This window comes from Spea bombifrons, chromosome 7, assembly GCF_027358695.1.
Source record: "Spea bombifrons isolate aSpeBom1 chromosome 7, aSpeBom1.2.pri, whole genome shotgun sequence".
In the NCBI taxonomy this organism is placed as follows: Eukaryota; Metazoa; Chordata; class Amphibia; order Anura; family Pelobatidae; genus Spea; species Spea bombifrons.
Window position 1 is genome coordinate 11,478,849 of NC_071093.1, and position 12,953 is coordinate 11,491,801.

General features: G+C 36.6%; 1 protein-coding gene across 2 annotated transcripts in view; it reads left to right on the forward strand.

Moving 5' to 3' along the window:
- METAP1D (methionyl aminopeptidase type 1D, mitochondrial) overlaps window positions 1–12,953 on the forward strand; it is a 56,063-nt gene that overhangs the window by 26,357 nt on the left and 16,753 nt on the right. For both annotated transcript variants that reach the window (XM_053470501.1, XM_053470502.1), the window contains 4 exons: window positions 912–1,061; window positions 1,711–1,859; window positions 2,953–2,995; window positions 8,838–9,001. In XM_053470501.1, coding sequence (XP_053326476.1) covers window positions 912–1,061; window positions 1,711–1,859; window positions 2,953–2,995; window positions 8,838–9,001 — 506 coding nt within the window. The remainder of the gene's footprint in view (window positions 1–911; window positions 1,062–1,710; window positions 1,860–2,952; window positions 2,996–8,837; window positions 9,002–12,953) is intronic.

Consider the following 12,953-nt stretch of genomic DNA (forward strand, 5'->3'; position numbering starts at 1 on the left):
TCTGACCTCGGGGGCCAATCTCCATGAGTTTCTCCTGCAAGAAAAGCCAACTCACTGATTGATTGTCTTGCAGGAGAAACTTGTCGGGTTTGGCCCTTCATAATGCATAGAGAAGTCTGGGAGGCTATACAAATTTAGAATGTATTATTATTATTATTATTTAATTATGCAGCGCTTCTTACGGTCTTACAGTACAATCTAGAGATGCAAGAAACCTTTCGAAGGTAAAGTAGGATGAAGCCAACACTGAAACCTTCCAACTAACAATCCCAGCGACAGCATTTCACTGCCTTCCCAAATAACAGGAATATTTATTTAATATGTTTTCCCTGATGGCAAGAATCTTGAATATTATAAGGAAAAAAAAAGTAGACAAAATACAAAATATACTTCAACAGCAATGACAGATTACAGCAGCCTGGCTATTACTGCAATCCTTTCAATAAATGTGCCCTTTTTGTTTATCTTTGACAATAAATGTCAATTTAATGCTTAAAAGGAAAAAACCTGTTTGTCATTGTTTTTTTTTTATTAACAGTTTCTGTTATTAAGATGCTGCCAAGCTGGATGCTGTTATTGTGGAGAGGGCGAAATCGGTGAAACGTATTTTTCGGGAATTTTTGTAATATTTTTAACTTTGCGACAGAGAACCTTTTTTTTTTTTTTTTTTTGTTTTTTGCTCTTCCCTGGTTCAAACACTTTGTATAAGTTGGTTGTAAAAGGCTGATGTTAAGTTCAAAAGGGCAATTGAAGGAATACTGAAGCAGCCTTGAGGGTTGGCTTGGTGGCTTATGGAGGTCGCTCTTAGAACTCAAAGGGCAAGATGCATGAAGCAGGAGGCACTGTCTGAGAAAAGGATCCCATTGTCATGCTGTTTTCTGATCTTCATTCCCAATCCTTTTTCTTCCAAGCACATAATGAAGCCAGACTATGTGACGACAGGCATTGTGCCTGACTGGGGAGACTACATTGAAATTAAAAACGAAGATCAGATTCAAGGGCTACGTCATGCTTGTCAGCTGGCCCGTCATATTTTGCTTATGGCTGGGAAGAGTCTAAAGGTAAAAAGCACTTAATGTACAATGAATAAGATTTATTTTTACACCAGTTTTTTTTTCGGGTTACATAACCTTCAAAATGGTTTATTTACAAAAACTGAAATCCTGAAGCAAGAAGGAACATTCTTTAAGTTTCCACAGTGACTGCTCCACAGTTAGCACTCTGTACCAGACTTGCTGTTGATAAATATGGGCCATTGAGTCATATTTACCTGAGCGTGGAGTAGTACAAAGCTCTAAATGTAGATCTTTGTACAGAACGTTGTTTAGAAACCTGAATTCGAGAATCCCTCAATGTACAGAAACACTCCCTTGGTTGTACTGGTTATTGCTCTAAATTTAGCACCAGGGTAAATATTGCCATCATTCCTGCAAACCAAGAGGCAAAATGAATAAAAACTGTGTTTTATCCCATTTGAGGTTAACTTTTAAACACATAACTAATCAAAAGAGGGCAGAATAGATTTTGTAGAAGGAACTCCATAGTCCTCACAAGAAAACCTCAACACTCAACAGTTAGAACTGATTATTTTTTTGGTATTTATTCTGTTTGAATTTTTCCCCCATTATAAGTAATTTGACATGCTGTAGATATGAACACAACACACTGTGTGAATTACGCATAATATGACATGTTTTCTTGCTGTTCTAGGTTGGCATGACAACGGAAGAAATAGATTCTTTTGTCCATCAGCAGATCATCAGCCACGATGCCTACCCATCTCCATTGGGCTATGGCGGGTTCCCCAAATCTGTTTGCACTTCTGTAAACAATGTTGTTTGCCACGGAATTCCAGACAGGTATTCACCTTTTATTGAGAATGTAGGTTGTGCTGGAAGTCCAACTATTTAAATAAAGAGAGCTTCACCATATTCAGCGCTACAGTCTATGGGGCAGATGTAAACGATGATGTAATAAAGTAAATACAATTCATCATCACCCATGGAGGTACCTTATGTATATATTTTCGGAAGGTGTGTCCTATATAGGCATGACAAACTATTTCGTCCCATGTCTGATTTTGAACTGATTATCTACTTAACTAATATCACTAAATGAATAAAACTGGGAAGGATGCTTTATGGCTGTCCCCAGCAGTGACCTCCACTTCAACTTTGCGTATTCCTTATTATCTTCAACCAGTTTTACTACATAAGCAAAGAAATATCTCTCCATAGCAAAACATGACATTTACAATCGGCCGCCTTAACATTTTTAATGAATTCCTTAAAACATTTAAAGTAAGTACTTTGTGTTGTTTGTAAATTATCTCATTTTTATTGATGAATGATTATTTCCCATTTGGCAGTGGTAATTTTAAAGATTTAAAGCGAATGAATGATCTAGTAACATCTATCTATCCCGATACATCTATATGTACGTGTGTATCTCTATCTATATTCACTACCATTTAGAAGGTTTTCATGAAAAACAAGGACATTTCTAGCTATAACATTATTGCAAAACGTTTTTTAATTAGCCTTTTAAACTTAAACTTGGATTAGTGAACACAATGTGTCGTTGGAACACAGGAGTGATGGGAGTGATGAAGGGCCTCTGTAATATGAAGATATTAAAAATCAGCCATTTCCGGCTACAAGAGTCATTAACAACATTAACACTGTGTGCGCTGGATTTCTGATCCATTATTATAATGGACAAAATTTGGACATTTCTAGCTGACCCCCAAACCTTTGAATGATTGTGTATATTGTAATAGTAATTACTTCATGGAGAGCATAACAAAATGTTGTTTCCATGGTAGATTTTAGTTGAAGCTGCCCTCAGCTTTCATAATTTTTAAAAATGTCAATACCAATAACGCTAAGCAATGGTTCTCAAATGCCAGTTTTTTTCAGTGTTAAATTACCCTTTCTGTTTCTTTTTTTAAAGCCGACCTCTTCAAGATGGAGACATTATCAACATAGATGTCACAGTAAGTCATTTATAGTTAAGTATGTTAATTGAATGTACGCCACACAGATTCGCGGGGTTATCTTCTGGCCCCTAAACATTTCGGTGACACTGACTACGCCTGGGTTTAAGCTTTTCTTTCCCTAAATATGAATATTTTTCTGTTATGTTTTCCATGAGCGGAATATCCGTGCTTATGGAAGAGGCTTTATAGGAATATTATACTGATTTGTTTTAAAGTCTGCAGCTATAGGACTCGGCATGAAAAAATCAATATTTACCTATATCAACCTGAAGCAGCAAGGCATTCTGGATCAATTGACTACCCTTTTCTTTGTATTTGCTAGAATATGTTTTTTCTCTTGCCAATTTATGGCATTTTATTGATTTCTGTATCAGGAAATAGACACTGCGTCTTCTTTTTAGTAGTTATTGTTCTGGTTAAAATTGATTCTCAGACTCACCAAGCCAGTGACTCACCTGTGCTAAAGCAGAGTCTTTCAGAACATGTTATCACTCGATGAACATAGAATTTTTAAGCACAAGCAGATCATTTTAATGAAAAACTCAGCAGCCGGAGATTGTGTTGGTTAGTTAAGCCCATTCTTAGTTGTTGAAAAAGTAAAGGTTTATGTATAGGAGTATTATTGGATATAAGCTGGTTTCTCGCCTAGTTGGCAGCTCCGTTAGTGAGTAGCTTCCAAAGATCAGCCTTGTTAAACAAATAGATGTTCTTAAGACCATAAGATCCTCGGTGCATGCAGCGACGAACAGCTGAAAGACGATTTGTGTTTATGTCTCGTGGCTGTTTTTCTAGTTTTGTTTTTGTGTGTTTACATCTTTTATTTATTATTTATTTTTCCTTTTTTTATTTTTTTTCTTTTATTTTTTTTGGGTTTATTCCAAGTCGAACCCGGGCCTGACATGAATTTATGGCTGGAATCAGAAAAACTGAGATCGATGTTGGCCTAAGTGAAATGTCAGCCCGATCCTGCTATGTGTCATGTTGTTGAGAAGGTGTAATTGTTATTGATCCTCCGTGTAGTTAATGCAGAGCGCTGCAGTACTGAGCAGCTGCCGAAGATAGATATGTATGAGATGAGCTAACGTGAAGAAAGCCAGCATTTTTCTTTCACTCTGCCGAGATTGATCTTCCTCTTCCTGCTGATTTTGAGTAGGGCCTGTCATTATGTTACTCTGTCATTAGAGGCTACATTGGCCTGTGTATGTCAGTCTATTTGGACAGCAACTCTTTTGCTAGCAGTGTTCCCTACATTTATTAAAATCTCCGAAGATAGTGTTGTGCTCCATTTACGGCATGAGAACGTTAACCCTTTGCTGCCGAACAAAACGTGGGACCAAAATACTCATCAAATTCGAATCCCTTCTCGTATCAAAAGGCGCCCCAATAATATCAGGCCAAACACCTGCAATTTAAAGTTTTCTCTACACTATGAACACAATTGAGGCCTCAGATGTGTTATGTTAAAAGGACTGATCAGTTTTGTGATCTGTGCTTTGAGATAATTGTCTTAATTATGGAGATCATTGCACATTTAGAGAACCCATCCAGACCCAATGGAAATCCAAAGGGACGGTTCTGAACCATAGCTTCTTTTATTCTGCTGTTGGATGAATATATACCAGCAATATTTTGGTGGTGTTGCATTTCTGTTACATAGTTTGAAAACCCTCTGATGGGACAGATACATGCTGGGATAAAATAAATTATTTTGTTTTGTATAGTATTAAATTATATGCAGAATTTCAAGAAATAATTTCTTTGGTCTATTAAGACCTCCCTATTAAGTTTTTAGTTTATATTTTGATCATCAGAAATCAGTAGTGGCTCACATCATGAAAAATCAACTTGGATGAGGTCACGTTGGTGTCATCCCATCAGAGCCAGCTTTGCATGTAGGGCACCGTGACTCTTTAGGGTACAGGATTCCGAAACTCATGCAGCACCAGCCTGGTGTATATATTATATATTATATCCCAGAGAGAAAAACTATTTAAAACATGTTATACATGTTATCCATGTATAATCCAAGTGCCACGCTAATTAGCAAGGACCTTGTGATAGTCTTCTTTAGTCCAGTTTGCAACCTGTTTTTTTTTAGAGGCAGATTGGGAGCATTGTTTGATATGAAGTGAACATTGTGCTGACATTCCGAAATGATTCTTTAGCATTATTACTTCTCTGCTATCTTATACATGTATGTATTTGACTTTTATTCCCAACCACATGTTAAATTAGCTCTTTCCCCCCCAAAAAAATATACTTGAATGTTGCATGACGCATCTTTTTACGCCAGCTATAATTAGTCTGATCATCATACTTGGCTATGTTGTGTGGTTTTCCACATCTGGTTCTTCGACCCCCCCCCCCCGTCCATGTGATCGCAAAAATAAAAAAATGCAAAGGACTCCAAAAAAAAATTCTTATTACATCACTGGGCAGAGGTCAGAGCGCTAGGCTACCTATTACACCACCAAAAATAAAATGGTTAAGAAAGATGGATTAGATTTTTTTTTTAACTTAAGGGGAAGCTGTGATTGCCTTGGTTTAAAATTCTCCAGCCCGTAGGTTGAATGGGATATTTCAGGCATCGGAAGTGATTTTGCCTTTGGTTTGATTAACAAACTTTGCCTGTGGCTACATTAACTCCGGCCCGGCTCGTACAAACAAAGCTTCCTTATATCATTGCGATGGGAAGGCTGCTCAGGATGTTTCCACATGTGCTGGCCTTGCTGGCCATTTGGATTTCTAAGTTAAAACGTACCCCCTAGACTTGATTTATGATCTGCAAATGGCTTTTAAACAACTGGATGTTTTATCTGGCTTTAGATTGATATTAGTCTGTCCTCTGATATATCCATATTATTAAATACATTGATCTTTGTAAGAACGTTTACTTTAGCAGACGAGTCACGTCTCTGAGTTAAAGATGTTTTTGTCTTGTTTACAATTTGTCCATGTGGCAAAATAAATTTCAATCCTACGTGAAGGTTTCCTTTGGTGTGGTTAGGCTTCAGGGCAACCGATGCCTTTCCTACTTAAGTATTTTCCAGCAAACATACTTTAGAAGACAAGCTATTAACAAATAAACAATTTATTTAAAAATGCCTCTACCTTCCTGATACGCACCGCCATACCCCACGGTGCTGTACAGTTGGAAGATAATTTGAAACAGAACGACACATGGAAACAAATTGTAAAGCTAGAAATGCATGCGGACCAAAAGCCTGGATTGCACTGATCATCGTAGAGGGTATTGGATGCTCTTCAGCCCCTTTACATTAAACTACCCCAAAACAAACTCTCCAGCGGGACAGACTACCCCATGTTAATTCATTTTGTTCTGTAGGATTGTGAATCTTTAATTATTAATTGAGCCTTGAAACAAAAACTTTTAAAGTTCTAAAAAGGCCAAAATAACTACTAATGTACACTACCTGACCACAGAAAGCAGGCTTGGAGTCCCAGGACAAATCCTGGTTTAACTGTCACTGGTTTAACAAATGCCTAAATTGCCCCATGGTGAGTCCTAACCCCCCGTGTAATTTGTTTCTTAGTTTTATTTGGACGAACGTCTTACAGAGTTAACTGCTGTGACGGTCACTCTCGTAGATTTTTCTGCTTTTCAACTGTGGTACCCTTGGCTGTCTGTCTGTTGTAACTATATTCATGTCCCAATGTTTCCTAAAGGAAAACATATCACAGACAGAGCCCATATTGTTCCCACCATGAACTAAGCATGACATTCTTAAATTACACCACCGCACTCATCCAAAATAGGCGTGTGCTGTATATCTCTCTGAAAAAAAAATATCAGAAAAGACAATTTTCTCTTACTTTGGAAGTATCACAAAATGTAGCCATTCTCCCAGCATTTTTCACCAGAAGTGATTCTACTGATCATGCACTTTTTAGTATCGTGTCCTTGTGCAGCTCTATTGTTAACGTAGATTTCTTTACTCACATCTGGTTTTCTAAGAAATTATGGAAAGTGTGGATATTTTATACAAGTTCCTGCAGGGAAAAACACACTTTGCACCCTATGTTGGCTTTGGACTGTAGCCCAAGTTGTTGACTTTGAGTCATCATTGATCGTCCTTCCTCATCTTTAGAGCATATATCCAATCGCAAACAATATTTTGTCCATTACATAATCTAAATGCTTCTGAAATATGAAGGCTTTTCATATAACATTCCACTATGATATTAGAAACCTCCTTGATGCCTCAAGCCAGACAGCGATTACCCGGACAGCTTTTCTTATGTTAGTATATTAGTATGTCATATCACATGTTAACTGGTGGAACATATTACGTCTACTCTTAAAGTCCTCTAAGTCTCTCTTCAAAACTTAGGACAACTCAAACCATTTGGAGAAAAAGATCTGTAGAGACTATTTTCACTCAAAACCAGTTCTTCTGAAAGACTTTACCTGTCCATTCACATCATTAGATACTTCTACTTTACTCACTTTTTTAATTACCGGTATTTTATTGTCCTCAGGACTATATGTTGGCATGTTGGCATTGATTGACTAGCTTTTCTTAGTAAAATGTTATGTATATAGTGCTGTGCGCTCTCTACGTATGTCCATGCTCCACAACAACCTCCAAAAGCGTCATAACTTTGGACCCTCAAGTATCTATTTTATAGAAACTTGGTCCTTTTCCATATAAAGCTCACTTCATCTGACTTTTGGCATACAGGGCTAGCAAGTTGGGTCTGGAGCTAAACATTGGGTCAGCTCCAAAGTCTCCATCGATACTCCCCTGTGTGCCAGAACGACATGTATGTAAATGTTTCATTAGATACAATCATTCTGACTTAACTTTGTTCCAGTGAGTGGGACGTGTCAGTCTACATAACAGGAAAAAACAACAATAATTATATTCATAGTAATGATGCGGACTTTGAGTGTAAAGTAAAATGTCCCAACAGAGAATAGCCGTGTTAGTTGGAGGAGAGGTTATGTATAGATGTTAGTTGGGAAGTTGCAGGCACATGTATAATTTATATAGGTTGTGCTTGCAGTGGCCAATGACGTTTGCAGTTCTCTTCCAGATTAATGTTGCTGGTCATGTCGTTTGTTAGGTTGATACAAGCACATAACAGATGGAAACATTTCTGATCCTCACTCAGACTCGGCATGATTGATATGTATTTTGTGTAGTTCACAAGTAAAATAGTGAATACAACTATTCAGGATGCTCCCGTTGCAATTGGATTCACAATCCGTTATCGTCACCATAACAAATAAAAACCCTTTTTGTCAGCCTTTAGTTTATTGAAAAAGTATAAATAAAAGTAAACATAACAAAAATAGTAAGAAGCGTTTTATGCCAATCTGCAACTCTCCATTGGTCGTACATCGGTGACTTTAGAGTTAATTACAGGGGCACCCGATTAGAAAAGCACCTAATCTAATATAGATTTGTCTTTTTCCGTGTGTTAAGAGGTTCCAAGATGCCCGTAAGAGATCCATATTAAATGGAATATCAAGGCTTTTCCTAAATTCTTAGATATCTAACCCCACCTTTAGCAGCGATATAATATAGCACCTCTAATAAAAATACATTCCCTCTTAATCGCTTTAACAAAACCATTTTATTTTTAAATGGATGCCTATCTTTTCTTGAGTGAAATTATTTGATAAAAAAATGTTTAAAATATTCTGGTACTGTAATTTTAATAAAAAAATATTATCCTATAATCCTGCGGCTTTATGTGTAATAATGTTTAATAGTCTGTATGCACAGTTCTTGTTTTACCTCTACTACCTTTTTTAATATTTTTTTTAAAGTTTGTTGGGAATCATTCTCTTTACGCAATCTGTTCTCGCCAGGTGTACAGCGGAGGCTTCCACGGGGATACCTCTGAAACCTTCCTGGTGGGGAACGTGGATGCAGCCGGTAGAAAGTTGGTGGAGATAGCGAGACGATGCAGGGATGAAGCGATAGCAAAGTGCCGACCGGGGGCTCCTGTCTCTGCAATTGGAAACACAATCAGGTAAGCGGTTGCAGCGACAAGCGAAGGAGCGGCTGGCAGGGAGGACAAAGGTTATTGGTGGTTTGGTGGAAAGCTGATGACATGTTTCATGGTACAGAGCCATCATTTGACTGATATCAGTACGTGAACCGGAGGGCTGGATTGCAGTGCTCTGGGTACGAAAAAGGGTTTTAAAAAGTAAATTACATTTGGGTCAGCAAAGATACCTGGATCAAGAGAGAGAGAGGTGGGAATGAAACAACTATCACTTACGTGCTAAGGCACTCCGAAAACAATTTCACACGGGTACGAAACCATAATATACAATCACGCATCCACCATAACAGTCTGACAGCTGCATTGTAACCGTTGTGCATCGCTAAATAAACCAGCTAAAGAAGGAGGACAACATAAAACGCAAGTGCTTTGTGAAACCAGAGTTTTCTTCTTTATAGCTATATTTCTTGGGCGTAATATATAATCGTGTGGAGATCTGTATTATTTACACACACACACATTTTTACTTTACCGAGGAGGTTGTAGATAAGTGGAACAGCTTTCCAGCAGAAGTGGTAGAGGCTAAAACAGTTGTGGGATAGGTATGTGGCTCCTGGATCTAAGATGGACCGATTAAGGACTGGGTCTTTACAGCAACAATGGGCAGGCCAGATGGGCCGAATGGGCCTGATTTGCTGTGTTTCACACCGTGTGTATATGTTGTGTATTTCGTATTTCTCTATACGCTCTGATTACAAAGAAAATTGATAAAATCCCCTCTAAACATATCTCCAGAGAATAAATACAAATATGTATTTCTGAGGGGGGGTTATTTTGGTGCTATGTGAAGCCTAGCCTTTTCTCAGAGGTTTAGCCCTTTTTTTCCCATTCCCTTTATGTATTTTAACCATTTCGATACCGCAGCAGCCGGCAATATGCATTTCCGACAATGGATGCGAGTGGTGGGATGGGCAGCATTAAATGCATCATTTATATGTATTTATTGCTATAGAAATGTTGTAACTGAATGCGAATCAAACTTTTGCAAAACCTCTTTGGGTTATATCTGGGAAGCTTTTATTGTAGACCTTGCACAAAATTGTGTTTTTGACAGTTTTAAATTATAGGCTAACTAGCATCGGAGAAAAAAAGGATAGTGTCTTTTCTCTTCTTTTATAGGAAATGTTGAATCAGACCCCTACTGGGAAAAGAAATTTAATGCATATCTCACTATCTTACTATCCACGACTATAATAGAATGGAATTCAAAATGCAGTTTTATTTTTGCAAAAGGGATGAGTCGATAGGTGCGCCTCGTATTTTCGAGCACCTAGGGTTCAAACAAATTTGCTGGTGGTGCTCTTGCATTTTAACAAAATTTATTCTTGTGTGGAAAAGGCCAGAGAGTACGAAATTCTTATTCAGGCATTGGAAGGCGCGCTGCATTCATAGCTGTGTCTAAAGGGCATGTCAGCCTTTGATTCTTTCTGAGAGGTAATTATCCTTTTCCTGTCACGAAACAACAAATGATAGCTAACTACACAGACACATTTGCGGTAGTCACATTCATCAACTACAGAAAAAAAAATTCAATTTAATTGTACAACCCAGCTGCACATGAGCTTTTCAACATATCTGTCGCTTTTTTTTTTCTTTTTTTCCCCCTATTTCTGCTCTGAGATCTGTATTTTTTCCCTCTATCTCCTCTCTAAACTTTTTTGTTTCCTCTCATCTTTTTTCTTTTTTTTCTGTTTTCTCTTTCCCTCCTTTTTTCTTGTTAAAGCGATTTTCCTTTGTGTGGCTTTTTTAAAAATATATATATATTTTTTTTTTTTCTTCCTTTTTTTTTTTGTTGCCTCTCCCCCCCCCCCATTGAAGGATATGAATGTAGAAAATTATCACAATTACTCATATAATTGAGCCTCTTTGTAGCAAGTGCAAATCCTGTAGCCTTTCTCCTTCAGGAAAATGGTTTCATTATAGGGTTTTTCATATTCCCTGACACCATCCACACAGAGGAACGGGCGTGCAGATGAGATGTACTCGGAACACTGCAGATCAGTAAGGTCACAGTAGGAATAATTAGCTCTGCTATGGAAAGAGCTTGTAGGCCTTTTTACCGCTACATAAATGTACTGTCCGTGGCTTTTAGTCACAGAAAAAAACTTACTAACAAATGGAACTCCCGCCTACTACTTTGAAAAAAAAATTTGTATCAACACTACAATTTTCTATCATTAAGACTAATAACACAGAGCCTGCTATACATCAAGAGGAATAAAAAGAAAAATCTTGCATTCAAGTGGCGGCTGGGTGCTGACCTTTGTTCCCTTTTTTTGTGGGTGTATGTGTGTACGAAAAAGAGGGACCCACACATGACGCCAACACCCAGCTGAACAGTAACTAATGGCATTATATACATAAATATATATATATACAATATATGTGTGTGTGTGCTGTGATGTTATTTTTATTATTTTGTTTTTATTATTTTTTTATATTTATTTTGTTATCTCTAGGATGACAATAGTATTAAATTAATATAATAATATATTATTATTATTATTTTATTTATAAAGTGCCAACAATTTACGAAGCGCTTCTTACAATGCATACAATCAAAGGGTATAACAAAGCAATCATTAATATATATATATATAAACCAATTGTAGAAAAAGCAATTGTAGAAAAAATAGCACCTCCAAAAAAAAGGTATCCAAACTAGCCCTCCCTTCAATTTGTATAGAATGGGTACAAACACAATGCATTTCTTTAATGTCATTGTCTTAAGAACCTAAATGTTTTTCTTGTGTCATCTAATTGGAGCATCTTTCTAATGAATACCATTTATCCCAATGAATTGTACATTTGGAAACACCAAAGCAAAGGACAAAAGTTTGCCTTCCCACTAGTTCATTGGTCTTTGTTATTATTCATTAATAACAGGTTAATTTCGATGCCACTTTTCAATGCAAAATCATAATCTTATGAAAATGTTCATGAAATTTGGATTCAAGCAGAAGACCATAGTGTTGTGTATAGTGCATATTACATAAAAATATATGATCTTGCACATAGCAGGGTATATATAATTTACATTGCTTGATTTTGTCTGGAGTAATGTATTTAAGCACTTAACTTTATTAACTATGATATATTAATTTAACTAATATTAACTTTTTCTTTCCCTTCTGTATGTTTATGTATAGCTTGACGTATCTATCAGGAGTGATACCTAGTTCATATCTATCTATCTATCTATCTATCTATCTATCTATCTATCTATCTATCTATCTATCTATCGATATATATATATATATATATATAGTTTTAGCTTGGTATAACACAATCTTATGTAGGCTATATTGATCAATAATAACGTTAGACAGGTTAGCAAAAATACAAGTAACCCCTGAATGAAACAAAAATAAAATTACATTAGTGACAAAAAATATATATCAAAATGTCCATTTAATTTAAAGCTGAGTGTTGTTCTTCATCTAGCTCGGGGAAGCAATTTTCCCTTGCACTTAGTGTCTTGAGCATTTTTTGAGCAGTAGTTATTATAGTAATGCATAGCAGGAAGTAAATGGTGCAAAAGACAATAGCTTCCCCTGAGCTTTCTAAGAAAAGTGCTCATGCAATTTGACATTTGCTATATTCAGTCAAAACATGGAAGCCTTTCCAAATTTATTTCAGAATGTTAACCAGTGAACTGCCATGGAAATTGGTTTCCTGTTCCTTTTAAACCCGGACTTGGTTAGTTACATTAAAGTATAAAACTTGAACGTAACGTACATTTCAAGACCCTAGTAATTTAGGTATATGCGAATGTATTTGTTTAATAACATGAACCATATTAACACCTTTAAAAAAACAGATAAAAAATGCGAATGTCACTTGAAAGTGTAGGGCAGTTTTGTTGATAAATACGTGTTTTTATGTTGATTTAGGACAATGTAAGGCAAGTCAAATA